Consider the following 17,639-nt stretch of genomic DNA (forward strand, 5'->3'; position numbering starts at 1 on the left):
TCATTGTACATCATCTCCCAGAAAGCTTTTATTACCTTACAAGTCCACCACATATGATAAAAAGTATCTTCTTTTTCTTTACATTTCCAACAAGTATTTGTAGTTGTCCTATACATTTTTGCCAACTTGGTAGGGGTTAAATAGCACCGGTACATCAATTTCATAGTTTTCTTTCAAAGCATAACATGCCGTAAATTTCAAATCTGTTTTCCATAACCTTTCCCAATCTACTATCTGAATATTATGTCCCAGATCCTTTGCCCAGTGTATCATTACTGACTTGACCTGTTCATCTTTTGTATGCCACTCTAAAAGTAAGCTATACATTTTGGACAGTAATTTAACATTATTAAATTAAAGCAGATCTTTTTGAAATCTTGAAATCTTGATATTTCACGGCTGCAACCGGAAACTGTTCTTAACCTGAAGCACCACTTTAGCTAATGGGGCCTCCTGCTGCTGCCGCGCTGCCAGAGCACGATTTCTGTTCTCATCCTGAAGCAAAGTTCTTAACCCAAGGTACTATTTCTGGGTTAGTGGAGCCTGTAACCTGAAGTGTATGGAACCTGAAGCGTATGTAACCTGAGGTTCCACTGTATTTAAAAAATATAATTTAATTGGTGAAACCGTAACCAATCCGTTAATCATATCTTGTTGAAGAGTGTGAAGAGCCCTTTTTGGCTGACAAGGTCAAAGGCCTTCATCAGGTCTATGAAGGCAATGTACAAGGTGCATCTCACAGCAGTATAGCTAACCTCAAAAACAAGGGGAAACCGGGGATATCCAATTACAGGTAATTGTTAAAATCCTGGAATCCCACACTAGTATGCCTCACATCTCCAGCCAACCCCTTGCAGTTTACACTGTGTAAAGCCAGCTTTCCAGCCTTCTACCTCTCCCAGAATAGGACACATTTCTGGCTTCAACCAATCTGGTCCTAGACTTCCAATAATATGGAAACCAAAGTGATCTAGGCATGTGGACATTCCCAAATCCTGAGGGTGGCAATCACACTGTGACTCCACTAGCCTGTGAATCTTCTTTTAGAAATAAAATGTAGGGCAACGGGTCAAATAGAATACACAATAAATTAGAGCACTGTGCTTCTAAAACTGCATATATCCTCCACCCCCCCCCACCCCGAAGGCCCACCAACAAAGCTCCCATTCCACCAGTCTTTCCCTTTTTATCAAAGGGAGGGCGGGCAAGAAAAAAGATAGTCTCCTTTAAATAATGTTTTAAAACGCTTTTCAATATGGAGGAAAGCTATTTAGGGGGAACCAACAACATAAACACCACCAGAAAATAAAAGTAAAAACTCTTCCGCCTCTTTTTTCACCAGTGAGTGTGAGGGAAAAAGACTGCTTTCCAGTTCTTTGTTTATTTACTTTGTTCTTTTTTTTTACTTTGCCACTGGAACTTTGATTGTCTAGCCATGGGGGGATCCTCCTGGATTGTTAGCAAGCTCTGCATAATTAACCAAGCCTTAAGTGGAAAGATACCGGTGTTGCTGGTTTGTGTGAGGGCTTATCGGAGAGAGCAAACAAATCAGCCTAGCTACCCACTGGGAAGCTGTCATGTCTCCACCATTTGTTCACAGGTATAGTGCCTTATTGAAACATTTATCACAATGTTATTTCAATACTGGTATTCAACGATATGGCAATTTATCACAGTGCCCATGTCCTCTGTGACAGCAGTAACCTCGCCAATTTAGGCAACACACCAAACCATAGTTAGCATAAATAATGGTTTACAATCCTACTTCAAGCTAGTTTCTAATTCTGATTTGCAGGATGACTGCAAACCAAGATTTTGTCAAGTAATAGTCATACCAAGTTATAGTAAAATTTCCTTAACTCATTTGGAGTGATACCAGAAGCTACTGCCACCCACCCACCCCTCTCACACATTTTCAGGCTTGAATTTAACAATAAACTCATAAATGAGTTTCAGAATTTTAATCATGGCAATATGAATAAATCAAAGCATCATACTGCAGTCGGAATTCACAGGTGGATTTGTTTTTTTAAATACATTTAAGTAACAGCCAGGTTGTTTTATGCAGCAAATCAACCAGTTCTACAAATCCTTTGGCTGAAACATCCAAGCTTCTACAGAAGATAAAAAGCAGTGTTTTCACATGGTTCAGAAACAGCTTCTGATTTTTCCACACGTGCAGGATCAGATACTGTAAATGTTTCATCGAAGGAGAGTTTTGAGAGTGATGAGTTTTAGAACTGATTGAAACAGGGCAGCAAGCTTCAGGTGCAAGGTGGTGAAGGATAAAAATTCCAGGGTGCTTTCCACATCCGCACTTAACCATTTTCCATGTAGTACAAGATATTCACAATTTTATCATTGAGCTTGGCGGCAAGGCATCTTCCCCCTCGCTCAGCTGCGTGTCACCTGCAACCGGAGAAGCCGTAGTTTCTTCCTCTCCCTCATAAGCAAGGCTTTTTTGTATCTCAGTTTCTACTCTAAGCTTGGACTTCAGGATCGCATTTCTGATGCTATGCAAGTTCCACTGCGTTCTCAAGAGGGCATCCTCCAGAGTGAAAATGCCATCTCGTACCCGCCTCACTTGCGTGCAGACAGCAACTGACTTCAACTCCAAACCGATCTCGTGAACTATCTTCCGAAGGTATTGCTGGGTCTCATGCAAACAGTGGATTTCTAAGAGGACAGAAATAATTGTCAATACAAGCAGGCAGTGAGGTGGGGTTTCCCAAAAAAGTTTGATCTCGAAAACTTTCCAGTTAGGGGAAGGATACTACAGAAATCAGGGTAATTAGCACTAGAAAATTTTCTGATATCTTAAACACTGGAGCATGATCTAACTTGGCATGTTGGTTTTACTTGCATTTAATAGACAAAGCTAAAAACTTTAGTGCATTGAATTCAACCGGTTGTCACTAGAAGTCCCAATGAAAATCCATTCTGTTCTCCCAGCCGTTGAAAATCTAGGAAGGTGTCTTATACCCAGTGATGTTGCAAAAGTATTGCCCTGAAAGTTCTTCCCTTGGATGGAGGTCCCAATCTTCCCCAAAGGAAGGGAGCCAAAAGGACAAGGAGGATGCAACAAAGATTTATTTTAGCGCTAAATGGTCAGAACTCCGTGGCTCTTGCCAAAATCCGGATCTGAGGGCTGTCCCATTTTATCTTCATAATAACCCTAGGCCCAGATAATAACTGCCTAGATGAGTGAACTCAGCAGGTAAGAGTGTGAACACAGTCAAAGACTATGGATCAACACAGCTGGCTCTATTATGGGATTCTCCTTAGGAGTGGGGGGCTGCTGTGAGAAGCTCCTGCACCATTTGTCCATGTGGGCTAGTATTCTCTGCTGTGAACTGTCAGCTGCTTTCTGATCTCATGGGCAAACATCTCTTTTAGCACTTGCTTCTTGGTCCTTCCTACCCCTGAAGTTGTAAATGTCTCAATTTTTTAAAAATAATAATAATTGGAAATCTGCCGTGGGATTTGAAATACATCCCTAGCCATACCTAGCTGGAATTCTGGTGGTGCAAACTGGAGGCTTCGCACTGCTGTGATCAAGGGTGGGCTTTTCTCCATGGGACGAATTAATCCTTTCACTGCCAGCTCGTAGGCCTCTTGGGTTTTCAAGTCAATATTAGAATATCTGGATGGAGGCAAAGGGAGAGAATAGATCAGGGAAAGGAGGTTGAACTCTCCTGCTGCTGGATTTGCACAGCTACTGTCTGACTGGTTTGTGCAATACATTTTGCCCACCCGAACACAGCCTGTTATCTCCAAGGATGGCTCTCCTATAATCAGGTACACTCAATAGCCATTTCCCCAAATTTTAGGGGCTGGGGAATGTCATAAGACTCATGGAAATTGCATTTCTGATTGTCAACTTCACACAATGCATAAACACCTGAAAGCTATCAAAAATGCTTAAGCAGCCAGTAAAAACTGAAAATTTGTGCAGTGACCCTTTGTATCACAATATGGAGATGAAATTGCCAGATTCTGACATAAATGGTAGTTTTAGTCATTCAGCTTTTTTTTAAAAAAAGATTTTCTTGTTTTACAGAAGTATGTGTAATGTCTCTCATATTTTCTCCATGTAACATTTTTACAAATCAGTTTCATTTGTTGAGACATTAGGAAGAAAAGGGGTGGAGGGGGGGAAGATGGGTGGGGTCGGGTGGCGATGTTTCTATTTGGCTTAATGTATGTAGGGTTTGGTGTCAGCGTTACTCGTGCCGGTTCTCTGCTGTTCACTTGTGTTCCTTTGGTGGTGAGAGAGGTTGGGGTTGGCCTAGGGTGTGGCTGTTTGTTTGTGATTGGCTGTGGTGGTCTTTGTTTTCATGTGTGAGTGGGGTGGGTGGGTGTTTTGGATCAGGTTAGCCATATTGATTTGTATGCTGTTGGTGGATTATTGTCATTGTCTTGTTGGGCTGTGTACGTGATAAAGGGGAGGCGTCTTCTTCTGTTTGTCCCCGGGTCAGTTTCAGTTTATTGGTAAATTTTTCTAGTAGGGCTGTTTCCCATACTATTTGGTACCATTGGTCCATGCTTACTCCTGACAGGTCTCTCCAGTCATTCAACTTTTAAGGCCTCATGGTTGCTTAGGTGGTTAGGCTGTGTCTAAGCCCTTAAGACACTGGCGGTGGGGGTTCACATGACTGAATGTGCCTTCATACAAACAAAAGACCCCGCAGATAGAACAAGTTTGTCAGGGGAAATATCTTTTCTACCCATACTGGCTAGTTTTCTGTGTGCAACTTTATTAATTTTTTGTATGAAGGACCATTTCAATCATGTGAGCTCACATTGGCAATGGGGTACATGCAGAGGTTAAGAACCTCAGTGAATGACTTTGGCTAAGAAACAGTCAACACAGTAAATAAACCCACAAAATAGCAACTTAGGAGGGATTGGGAGTTCTGCCCTTCTTGGAGCAGCCTGCTGTGTTTCTACACTAGGTACAGCCCACCTGGTTTCTTTGTTAGATACAGAAGAGGAATGGAACATGATGTGTCTCCTCTTCCAGTTCACTTACCTGCATGTAATTCCTGGTCGCCCGTGGCTACTAGGCCAGTGCTTAAACACAAGGCTGACTTATGTACATCACACACTTTTTTGTGGAAAGTTGAAGCAGATACACTTGCTCTTAAGGTTTCCAGATGGATGCAACCACTGCTTCCCAAATCCGCATTACAGATGTCTCCAACTAGTTTGACATTCATATCCTCTCCACCCCCACACCCCCATAGGACCTCTTCATTGGAAAGGATATCATCTGCCAAGCTGATCTTTCAAACAGATCAACAAATGGTTATTCAACACGCCCCAAAGTTATTGTACAGGTTGTGCACAAAGGCTGTCATTTTAACCCATGTCCAGAGTCTCCATTTTAATTAAACCTTAATACATAAAAACAGTGGCAGCAAAGGGAGAGGCCACACTTTTTTGCCAGCTTTCTTCGTAACCACTTTGCTAATCAATATTAGCTTTTCCTGAAGTGATATCCTGCCATATGCTGAAGCAACAAGCTAACAACTGCAGAAGCATCAGGTAGTTCTCTCTGAGGTGGCAGCCCTTCATCTGGACCACACTACTTCAGACTGTAGATGGGGGACTCACATGACTGAGTGTTCCTGTGTGCAAAAGAGAATCTCCAAAGCAAGGCTAGCCTTCTCCCTGACTAGTTCGTAATCTGGTGAACCGGGTTCGCTTCCCCGCTCCTCCACATGCAGCTGCTGGGTGACCTTGGGCTAGTCACACTTTTCTGAAGTCTCTCAGCCTCACTCACCTCACAGAGTGTTGTGGGGAGGAAGGGAAAAGGAGATTGTTAGCCGCTTTGAGACTCCTTAGGGTAGTGATAAAGCGGGATATCAAATCCAAACTCTTCTTCTTCTTCTATGTGCAGGGATTTTTTTGGTATCAAGGAACAATCATGTGAGCTCCCACCTTCAGTCTAAAGAGGTGCAGTCCACATCAAGGGGTACTACCTTACTGAGGAATAACCTCTGTTACATATTTTAAAATTAATGTATGGTCCAAACAGCCTGGCTGGTGCAATTCATTCATTCAAGTCTTGATTGTGCTATGTAGCTATTAAAATTTTGTGTGGTTTCTTATCTGAATTTTCATAATACTTATTCTGAAGCATTCAGATGTATACAAGAGATATTTTGGAATAGACAAGTCATGCATATGGGATTTGCATCCTTAAATAGCTAACAGGCCATTCACTTCTGTTCATGTTTTCTCCAATTTTATCATTAGGTGGGGAGTAGGTGGGAAGAAGTATCAATACTCCATGAGAGTAGTCCAGGGTTGGGGAACCTGTGGTCCCCCAGATGTTGCTGGACTCCCAATCCCCATCAGCTCCATCCGGCATGGCAAATGGTCAGGGATGATACAGCATGCTTAGTTGTGGTTCAGGGTGATTCAACGCATGGCCCGGCCCTCAGCAACATTTTGGCACACCCATCAACCCACCCCGCAGTCCTCACAGTTCCCAAAGCCTATTTAGCACTTTGCCAGCTTTGGGAAGGCACTCTAGGACTTTGCCTGAGCCTCACACCTCCTTCCCACAGCTGGCTCTGGGAAAGCAGCATGAGGGATGGGGACGGGGCCTTCAAATTTTGGCCTTCGCCCACCCACCCCCATGTGACAAGGCAGCCTGTAGGTTTCGTGTCAAAGTATGCTTGTGGCCCATTGGTATGAAAAGTTGCGCCACCCTGCTGTAGTTAATGCATGAAGAGGTTAAGACCATAGAGTAAGCCAGAGCTTTGCAAACTTTTCATGTTGGTGATAAACTTTTTAGACATGCATCATTTTGCAACACAGTAATTCAGTTTTACTCAGTAAACCCCTTTCCAGCCTCAGGAAGAGCACGGGGAGCGTTTGCACCTACACACTGCAGTTGACACACTAACATGTCGCGACAGTTTGGAGTAAGCAATTCTGCCAGGTTTAACTAGGTCACGCCCCCTCACTCAAGAGGAAGGGTTGCCAAAGCCTTTTGTTTACCCTCTTCCATCATGTGAGACTGACCAGAAAGGACTTCTGGGCTGCTCGCTCCATGCTAAAGGAGAAGTAAAGGAGAACTTTGGAAGAAACTTGGAGGGGTCTAACAGCCTATATTTCCACGCTTTTCTTTGTTGCATGTTTTGTGATTTAAAACCTCTCCTGGGGCTCTCTCACCAAGAGAGTATTTGCCTCAAACCTGGATCTAGGCAATTATTATTTTATTATTTTAAACCAACTACAACCAAGCATTAAGAGCCAACAGAATCAGCAGCTGCACAATGTTCAGACATATTTCCTTCTCTTCACACATAAAAGGGAGTGTGCCTGCAACACAGAATAGCGTCCCTCTTTAACCAATTGAGCTCCACCAGATGGCTTCTCTTGCTTTGAAAAAGAACTTTCTGTGTTGCTTTCTGCTGGGAACAGAACTATGCTGTCCGTGTTCAGGAAATGTCTTTTGACGTCCTCTGTGGCGGTCTTCTTTGCTTTAATGCACACCCATACCATAGAACCAGCAGTTTCCAGGGACCCAGCCTGGGGGGTGGAATCAGGAATCCAGAGTGGCAAGAGGTCCTTGCCCACCATCCCTGCATCAAGGCTTCCCCTGTTCGGATGGAGGCCTTTGGGAATCCTCCTCTGGGGAGTCCTCCTCCATGGCATCCTCTAGAAGCCTGTCAATGTCAGTCTTGCGGCGCAGCGCACACCACACTAGAAATGCCATTCCTGAGACACAAATCAGCACCACCCGCCAAACTGGCTTCTGATGGTCGCTGCCCATGGACTGCGCCACACTCCATTTCCGAGGGTGGGCACGGCTGTTCCGGAAGCTTAGAGGCTGGGAGCTCTTCAGCTCCTCATGCTCTCTGGGCAGGCAGTAATGACGCAGCGGAAGGAAGGAAAGGGACGGAGGCGGCCTAAGGGAGAGAAGGAAACAAGATGTGGGGTGAGGAGGACAGCAGGGCTCCTGGCTGACTGACCTCCCACCCCACCCCAGCACTCCTGCTCACCTTCGGCGTAAGGGCCTTTGGACTTCCCTAGTTATGGAAGGGCCTGGAAGCAGAGCAAGCCCCACCTGCAGCAAACAGTTTTCACCTTCCAACTCCAGGATGTTTAATCTAAAGAGCACATGCAAAGCTCCCATCCCAATGAATGTCTTGGAGGAAAGGTGCTGTTGCTTCAGCCCAGAAAAACCCTTTTGTCTCTATAAAACTAACTTCTGGCTATCAACTCTTCCATCCTCTATGAGCGCAGCCTCTATCTTAGGGGAAGCTCAGAGAGCTTTGGCTGGTGGAAGCCAAACTCCCAACTCCCAGGCAGCACAGTTAACCATCAAGGAACATGGGAGTTGCCATCCAGCAACATTTGGAAGGCACAAGGTTGGGAAAGGCAGGTGTAGTAGCTAGTGAGGCAAATTTGGAACGGGGAAACCACACTCAGCCATGAATCTCACTGGGATGTGAGTGCAGAATCATGTATGGCACCTTAGAAGGAGGGAGAGATAAATCTCCAAGTCATTTATTTAGTAATGGGAATTCCAGTGAAATAGGAATAGCAATTAATACTTAGCTGTCAATTAGGCGCATTGGAGCATTCAAAGCACATTACATATCACAACTCACTAATCTTTACAACACCCCTGTAAGACAGGTCAATATGCACACATTGCAAATAGTTGGGAAGGAGCTAAAAAAAAAAGGGCCCACCTAAGGCCAGCTAGGCAACATTCAAACCATTCCTGAGTTGCACCATACTCCCTCTGTTAGCTCATGTCCATCATTCTACCACACAAACTATTTAGCATGATTATTTAGTAACCTGAAAATTACAACTTTCATTTTTTACAAAAGGAGGGACAGAACGAAAAGAACCACTCATTTCTGTGTAGGTCTGAAAGCAGCAGCTGCCAGGGCCTACCAGCGCTGAGTTGCCTGCTGTGCTAGCCTCCCCACCCCCCACAGCTGGAAGGGCCTGCAATCCATTATTTACACTTCCAGAGCATCCAAGAGTAGCATGACTTAGGGCGCTCTAGAACAATGTATGAAATTATAAATGCCAGCTTTACAGCCACCTTGAAGTACAGCTGCTGCTGCTGCCCCCACCCCACTGCTAACATAAGAGGGGCTCCACCAGGGGGTACTTTGCCCAGGCAGGGTATCCCTCAAACCAGAGCCAACTTTGCTTCTATGGACAAAGTAAACAAGGGGCTCCTGGGGATGCTATGAGTGGAAAGGAGGAGGGTCTGGAGGAGAACCCGAGTTCTCTCCAAACTGCACCGCAGCCTGTTCATCCTGGTCAGGAGCCACTGAGAAACAAGCCTCCTCTTATCTTTAGATGTCACACGAAAACATACTTTCTAATCAGGTCTTTGGCTTTTAACTAGCTATTGCCCTTTTGCATGGGTGGAATGGTGGGACTGTGTGTGTTGATTTTAATGCAGTTATGTATGAGTTTGTTTTTTGCTTACAAAATTTTGAGTTGCCATCACAAAGAATGACTAATCATTTTACTAATTAATAATAATAGTATTTCATTTATTGTGCCTTCAGTATGTGTGTTGTTTTGCAAGGTGCAGGAGGGTTGCAGGCTGGGATGTGCTGGGATATAAGAGCAAAGAGGGAAGGCACCGCCATGCCTACTGATCTGCGGAAGTCATCCCCAGCCAGATGGCAAGGCCAGTGGCCTGGGATGATGGCAGTTGTGAGTCCAGCAACAGCTATCTGAAGGTCCACGACAGGGAAAGGAAGATCAGCAAAGCTCAGCAGTTTGCCCAGGCCTGCCAATACCAATAACCTTCTTCTCATACATGGGGAGCGGAGTGGGTGCTCTTTGGGGAATGGTCAGCATAAGAAACAAAGAAGGTGTGAAAGTCCCCACACCCTCCCTTTCCCTTAAATCTTGCAGAAGGTGTCTCATTGCAGCAAAAGCAGCAAGCATCTCCCACTGGTCCCCAAGTGACAGCAAAAGCATCACCTGAAACCTTGAGATTTGGGAGCACGAAAAGCTACCTTATTGCACCAGAACAGGGTATTGTCCATGCCAGCTTTGACATGTGGCAGCATTTATCTGCCAATCTACTGTCAGCTTTGACTGGCAGGGGTTTCTCAGGGAAAGGTCTTTCCTGCGGCTTGCTATCTGAACAGATGCCATCAGGGATCAAACCTGGGACCTTCTGCATGCAAAGCAGGCACTCTGCCCCTGTGCTCTGGTACAGCCCCCGTGTTTGGGATACTTACTGCAGTAAAGCCTTGTGATGGGACCCCTGGATAACAGAAAGGATCCTCTCCAGCTGCTCCCTGGTGATGTGGTCTGCAGACAAAGAAAGGGGGGAAACAGTACTTAGAGGGATGGACAAGGTGATCCAACAACCTGGAGCTAAATACATATATTTCAAACACAGACTATAAACATGTTGCTGCCTCCTAAGCAAATTCCCAGGTGAAAACAATATGAAAAGGAGCCCAGTGGTTTTGGGGGTCAGGATGAGGAAGGAGCCACCACACAGTAAAATATAAAGCAAACTCAAGATACTTATATGATGCTTTAAAACTCCACCGTTTCAAAACATTGCTGGGGGATGGGCTCACCTTTTATCCTCTTAAGAGGAAAACATGCACCTGGAATCCAACTCAAGTTGGTTTCTGGGCAGTGGAAAAGAAAGCAAACTCTCTCCTGATGAAGGCTGAGCTAGCGGGGCTTTCAGGACCGGCTGACTGAGTGCTGTGCTTCAGAGAGACAGGGGAGAATCATAGAATTGTAGAGTTGGAAGGGACACTCAAGGGTCATCTAGTCCAACCCCCTAAAATGCAGGAAACCTGCCCACAGCCGTACCTAGGTAAGCTTGAACCACCACAGGTTCCCCACACCTATCCCTGTGGATAAACTTACCAAATGTTGCCTTCTCGATCAGTTTGCCCGTGTCCGAGAAGTCGTCTGTGGCTTTGCCAAACAAGCCACTAACTGTGTAAGTCTTTGAAAGGAAGAAATGCATGGTGAGAGAAGTTTACAGTGGTAACACTTTACAAGAAAACCAGGCAGCCCAAACCCCCGATTGTAGTTACTGCTCAACACAAAACAAGGACACAGCAGTGAGCGTGTGTTTAAGCCAGCCCTTCTCAACTTTGGGTCCGCAGATGTTGCACTACAACTCCCATCATCAGGAGTTGTGATGGTCAGAGATGATGGGAGTTGTAGTCCAACAACATCTGGGAACCCAAGGTTGAAAAAGGTTGGCTTAGGCTATGGAATGCTTAGTGATAGCTACCAGCTTGGGAGGGCTTTAAAAGGGGACTACTAGTCCTGACAGCTAGGATCAAAAGCACCAGAATACCAGATTAACAACAGCAGGAGAGGGCTACTCTGCTAATGGCCTGTTTTAGGGCTTCCCCAAGACATCTGGCTGGTTGCTGTGAGAACAGGATGCTGGGCTAGATGGACCTGTGGATGAATCCAGCAGCCAGGCTCTTCTGCTGATCTCAGAATTATATGCAGTAGATCAGCAAGGACTTCTGACTCCCAATTGTTTAACTACAGCAACATCAAAAGGGATCACTCCCCCTGCCCCTGAAATCAGGTGGTGCTGGTGAATGAAGTTTCTTTCTTTCTTTACGTATAAGAGTAAAGTTCTTGTAATTGAAAACAGTTTCCAGAACACATGCTCAGATGCACCCTGCTCATAAATTCTATGTGTGCCTCTCCCCATTTTGACCTGGCTCCAGCTGTTTCTAGTAAACAAAGTAGATTCCACAATCCTGATGTCTGCCTGCCCCTGGCTTATGCGAAACACACACGAGAGAGAGAGAGAGAGAGAGAGAGAGAGAGAGAGAGACAAAAGGGTCCTACACATACTTCCATTTTAAGTACATTTTAAGTAAATTTATAAAAATGTATTGTTGCATCAAAGCAACAAAATAGCTGTTGCTGCAAGACTAGAACTGCAATCCTAATACACACTTAATTGTAAGCCCCAAAATTCAATCGGGCTGACTGTCTGAGCTTAGTGCAAATGCACAACAAATGTGTGGGCATCCTGGATAAGAGATTGTGGCCACTTTACTCTTCCTTCAGTCCTGCTGTGGTTTCACTTTAAAACATAGTTTGACTTACGATGTTGTCCAAACCCAGTATTATTGTTTGCCTTGGTCTGGACCAGGGGCGGAGGAAGGGGGTGTGGTAGATGCGGGCTGCCCTGGGTGTCACCACTGGGGTGTGTGTGACAAAACGCCGGCTGGCACTCACCACGGGGCCTGCAGTGCGCCGGAGCCATGCATCTCTCCTGGGAGAGATGTGGTGGCTTGAGCACACGCAGGCTTGGCGCTACCCAATCGGTCCGCCCACTGCCTTTCTCCAGCTGTAGGGCAGCTGAGCGGGAGGAGGCAGGTAGATTCCAGCCCCGCAGTGCGCCCCACGGGTTTCAAATTATTGTACACCAGTAGGATGGTGCAGGCGGGATGCGGGTGGCGCTGTGCCCTAAACCACAGAGCCTAGGGCTCGCCAATCAGAAGGTTGGCAGTTCAAATCCCCGTGACAGGGTGAGCTCCCGTTCTTTGGTCCCTGCTCCTGCCAACCTAGCAGTTCGAAAGCACATCAAAGTGCAAGTAGATTAATAGGTACCACTCCAGCAGGAAGCTAAACAGTGTTTCTGTGCGCTGCTCTGGTTTGCCAGAAGCGGCTTAGTCATGCTGGCCACATGACCCGGAAGTTGTATGTGGACAAACGTCGGCTCCCTTGGCCAGTAAAGCGAGATGAGCACCGCAACCCCAGAGTCGTCCGTGACTGGACTTAACTGTCAGGGGTCCCTTTACCTTTAGGAGGGTGCAGTCTGGCTACTAAGTACCAAGAGGAATAGATGAAGGAGTTGAGGATGTTCAGTCTGGAGAAGCAGCATTTAATGAAATATTCAATTGCTGTCTTCAACTATCTGCTTTCTGGAGCAACAGAAAGCAGACTTGCTCTCTGTTGCTCCTAAGGGCAGGACCAGAATGGATTGGTTGAACTGGAAGGGCAGCAGATTTCAGCTAAACTTCAGGAGAAACTTCCCAATGACAAGAGCAGTCTAACTGTGGAAAAGAAAGTGCTGGAAGGTGGTGGGCTCTCCTTTGTAGAAGGCCTTTAACCAGAGGCCAGGTAGGCATCCATAAGGGATTCTGTAGCTGCATCATGCATGGTACATCCTGCACACTGCACACCCCACACTAGGCAGGGGGCTGGACCCCAATGTACCTTCCATCTCTAAGGTCTAATAATAATGTATAATTCCCTACTTATAACTGTATTAAAATAAATACTTACCCTGGTGAGTTGAGCATCGTGCAAGGCTTGAAGCAACTTGTTGCCATTACCCACCCCAAGCACTGAAATATAAAAAGGAAGGGGTGGGAGAGTTAGGCAGGCAAAGTTTAAAAGGTCACTTTTTCTGACTGCAAATCCAGGGACAGGTAAATAGATACACCTGGATCATGGCAAGCCTTAAGTCTGACTGGGAAGAAAGAATTTGTACATGGCTTTGGATTTCAACAGTAGGGGAAAATGAGAGAAGGGGGGGGGATTATTTAGACACCCCCCTGCAGAACTATAGATGATGATAATTAATTAAATTTGCATACCACCCTTCACATGTGGATCTCAGGGCAGTGCACAACATAAAAATACAATATAAAAGTACAAGATATAAACAAGAACAAAAAACACATTCCCCCTACAAACACATTTAAAAGGGGTTTAATATGTTAATCAGTTCAAAGGCCTGGTTAAAAAGGAACGTTTTCCCCTGAAGGTATCAGACAAACCTCCCTGGGGAGAGCATTCCACAAAGAGGAGGGGAAGCACTGCAGAAAATGCCCATTCTTGTGTTGCCACCCTCTGGACCTCTCATGGAGGAGGCACACAAAGAAGGGCCTCAGAGGATTATTGCCGGATCTGGGTAGGTTCATATGGAGAGAGGCGGCCGTTGAGGTATTGTGGTCCTGAGCTATTTAAGGCTTTATAGGTCAAAACCAGCACTTTGAATTGGGCCCAGATTAGCAACTGCTTTGGGATGCAATCCAGTTTATTGGCCACATGTACCTTAGCCACAGTGAAATAATGCTCCTGGGAGCACCATATAATAGCAATGACTGGCTAAGGCATCTTTTACTTACCAAACACTCCAGAGGACATTGGATCCAGATGGTGGCCTACTCCAACTTTCAGGTGTCTGAATATCGGTCCAGAAACTGTAAAGGAAAGATTGCTTTTTTAAAGCATGCACAAAACTTGATCTCACCAAGACAGTAAATAATTCAAAGAAAACACAAAGGAAGCTTTTTATATATATAAATAAATAATTTTGAGATGTTTTTAACAAAGCAATTCATAAGTGGAATTAAAATGAGTAACTAATAAAAATCCAACAACAAATTTCAGCAGGGAGCAGAAAATCTGGCACCAAATGAAAACCAAACTAAAAGGCCAGAGAAAAACAAGACATTCTAACCCAGCCTCTGAATCTGAATCAAGTTTGCGGGTCAACTGCAAACTTTGAGACTGAGGAGCCACAGATGCTGGAACAGACCACAGCAGGGGGTAAATAGAAGGAGTTTCCAGACAACCATCAAATTCCTCTCCAGAGGAGAATGGAATTGGGCAGCCACATTTTATCCCACTCTGGAATCATCCTCAGAAGTAAACAACCCTATTGGAGAAAGGAAGGAGGAAAAGGGGCTCCTAGCACAAAGCCTAGAGACAACTCAGACTGACACCTCCCTCAACCACCTACCCACCAGTCTGCCTAGTCCCTACACTTAAAGCAAGAAGCTCATGGCGTTGCCTGAAAAAAGCTCCTGCAAGGCAATTTTCCTCTGTGCCTGCTCTGTGGTTTGCTGCCCCCTGCAGGAGGCAGGAGAGAGCTGAGTACGGGTTGCACTGTTGCAGGAATCACGAGAAAAGCATCCATTGGCTTTGCAGTTTTTCCAACAATGTGATTTGCAATATACCACTGGGTCAAATATTTGGAAACAATTATCATGATGTGGACTTTAAACCGGTTTTGGACGACAGATCAATAAATCACCCGGACCTATTGGCCATATAGGGAGCCTAAGAAGAGCCTGCTGGATCAGGCCAGTGGTCCATGTTGTCCAGCATCCTGTTCTCACAGTGGCCAATAGGATGCCCACAAGCAAGACCTGTGCACAAGAGCATTCTCCCCCTCCTGCAGTTTCCAGCAACTGGGAATTCTAGTCCAGAGCATCTGGAGAGCATTATGTTGGCTACCCCTTGGTTTATGGAGTGATTAGGAATTAAAAAACAAACAAAAACGTTGTGCAAAAGCTAACAACAATTCAAACCGAAAACACAATAAGTAGCAGAACACAATGAGAAAGTGATAGCAGATGTAGCAAACCAAGAACAAGCAGAACTGAAGAGATTCCTGAAGGCTTTTTTCCCATCCCACCTTTGCCCAACATCCAAGGATTGGCAAGAGAGGTGTCACACCTGAGAATGCCCCATCAGTGGGTGTCCGTTACCTTAATCCACTGTTTCTCAAACTTGGACTTCCTAGCTGTTGTTGGACTACGCATCTCATCTTCCCTAGCTAGAAGGACCTGTGCTCAGGGACGATGGGAGTTGTAGTCCAACAACAGCAGGAGACCAAAGTTTAAGAAACACTGCCAAAATTCATACATTGGCAAGACTCAAAAGCAGAGTCTCTTAGGTAGATACAAATCAGGCATAGGCAAAGTGATGGCCTCCAGATGCTGGACTACAATTCACATAATCTCTACCCATTAGCCATGCTGATTGGGGTTGGAACATCCGGAGGCCACTATGTTCACTGTCCCTGAAAAGGATAAGTTAGTCCTGATATCATCAGGCCCAGGATGCCAGCTTGTCCAGCCTACATCCCTGCTCAAATCTCACCTAGAGGATGGTCAGCCATAGCTGGGAGCTGCGTAACTGTCATAGTCAATTCCTTCCCATCCTTCCCTTCCACCATGCTAGGCAGGAAACGTACAAGCCGTCGTGGTGCTGGTCGCTTGAATGAGTTCAAGTCTAAAGAAAAATAATAATGAAGAAAACTGGTTATTTATTTTTGTAAGGTATAGCTAACTAATTAATAGGGGACGCGGGTGGTGCTGTGGGTTAAACCACAGAGCCTAGGGCTTGCTGATCAGAAGGTCGGCAGTTCGAATCCCCACAACGGGGTGAGCTCCCGTTGCTCGGTGCCTGCTCCTGCCAACCTAGCAGTTCGAAAGCATGTCAGTGCAAGTAGATAAATAGGTACCACTCCAGTAGGAAGGTAAACAGTGTTTCTGTGTGCTGCTCTGGTTCGCTAGATTTAAATCAAATTGATTTTAATCGTGATTTAAATCAAACTGATTTAAATCAAATTGATTTTAATCGTGATTTAAATCAAATTGATTTTAATCGTGATTTAAATCAAATTGATTTTAATCGTGATTTAAATCAAATTGATTTTAATCGTGATTTAAATCAAATTGATTTTAATCGTGATTTAAATCGTAAGTCAGTAAGTCTTGATTTACTGTATTTTTTGCTCCATAAGATGCACCTGACCATCAGACGCACCTAGTTTTTAGAAGAGGAATGCAAGAAAAAAAATTTTTTTTAAGTGCTGAGTGCTGAACAGAGCCTGTATGCATCCCAGGCTCTGCTCAGCACTGCCTTTCACGAGCTGCGTGGAGCATGTGTGCGGCGCTTGGGGCCTTTTCCCCAGGAGGGAGAAGCCCCCAAGCGCCGCACACACGCTCCACGCAGCTCGTGAAAGGGTGCGTGGCTCTTGGGGGCTTTTCCCCTAGGAGGGAGAAGGGACTGACAACCAGATGAAGGTTTAATTTTTGGAATAATACAATTTCAGAGTAGCTTTTACAGTTATATCAAAAATTACTGATTTGGTTATACTATTAGAAATACATAGACAGATAATTATGAAATTATTGTTTATATTCGGACAACTTTTCTGCTGTACTCTATTGGAAGCAGAAAAATAATCATTTCCTTAATAACAATTTAAACAACTTATTTAACTAAAACAATAACATTATACCCTATGTATCCACGTTTGTTAACTGGTGCGGTTAGATGATTTTGTAAAAAAAAAACTTAGACTGAGTTTTAGCACACATGAAAAACTTAAAACAAATCCTTATTTCCAGATGAATAGGCTCTGGACTATTATGTAACTTAAACAGAAAACTAACTTTAGAAATATTTTTCCTCCAAAAGCATATTATTTTAAAAATTCGATTTAAATAATAATAATAAGAAATCATTTATTTTTATCCACCCTGGTTAAGAGCACATTTATTACGAAACACTCTGTATTGCAATGGTAAGGAGCGGGACTCGAGAGGCAGGATAAGGCAAGGAAACGCGGCCGAACCTCTTCCAAGGCTCACCTCTCAGCAGGTGGGTCTCCACGGAGTTCCGCACGGCCATCCACGCCACGCCGGGGGGCTTGTAGACGGCGAAGACCCCATGCAAACCAACCTTCGCCAACCGCATTGTAGCGTCTCTCGCTGCCGCCGGCGCTGCTTACGGGCGTAGCACTCTCAGTGGTCCCCCAAGGTGGGCGCCGCCATCTTGCGTCCGTCACGAAAGGCCGCCCGGCCCGGAAACAAGCGCTGCCG

General features: G+C 45.1%; 1 protein-coding gene across 2 annotated transcripts; it reads right to left on the minus strand.

Moving 5' to 3' along the window:
* Positions 1 to 1,946: 1,946 nt before the first annotated feature.
* On the minus strand, positions 1,947 to 17,631 carry TRUB2 (TruB pseudouridine synthase family member 2). 2 transcript variants are annotated; one of them, XM_080990996.1, is made up of 8 exons: positions 17,409 to 17,631; positions 15,910 to 16,041; positions 14,148 to 14,222; positions 13,300 to 13,361; positions 10,897 to 10,978; positions 10,245 to 10,317; positions 3,507 to 3,643; positions 1,947 to 2,676 (listed from the first exon to the last, which is right to left on the minus strand). In XM_080990996.1, exons 1-8 carry the CDS (start codon positions 17,512 to 17,514, stop codon positions 2,348 to 2,350), a joined length of 996 nt encoding a protein of 331 aa, XP_080847122.1. In that variant the 5' UTR covers positions 17,515 to 17,631; the 3' UTR covers positions 1,947 to 2,347. The 2 variants fall into 2 exon arrangements, with proteins under 2 accessions (XP_080847122.1, XP_080847123.1); XM_080990997.1 differs by lacking the exons at positions 1,947 to 2,676; positions 3,507 to 3,643 and adding an exon at positions 7,213 to 7,925 and having other exon boundaries at positions 17,409 to 17,629.
* Positions 17,632 to 17,639: the final 8 nt, after the last annotated feature.

This window comes from Podarcis pityusensis (genome assembly GCF_964106645.2).
Source record: "Podarcis pityusensis genome assembly, chromosome: Z".
NCBI classification, from domain to species: Eukaryota; Metazoa; Chordata; class Lepidosauria; order Squamata; family Lacertidae; genus Podarcis; species Podarcis pityusensis.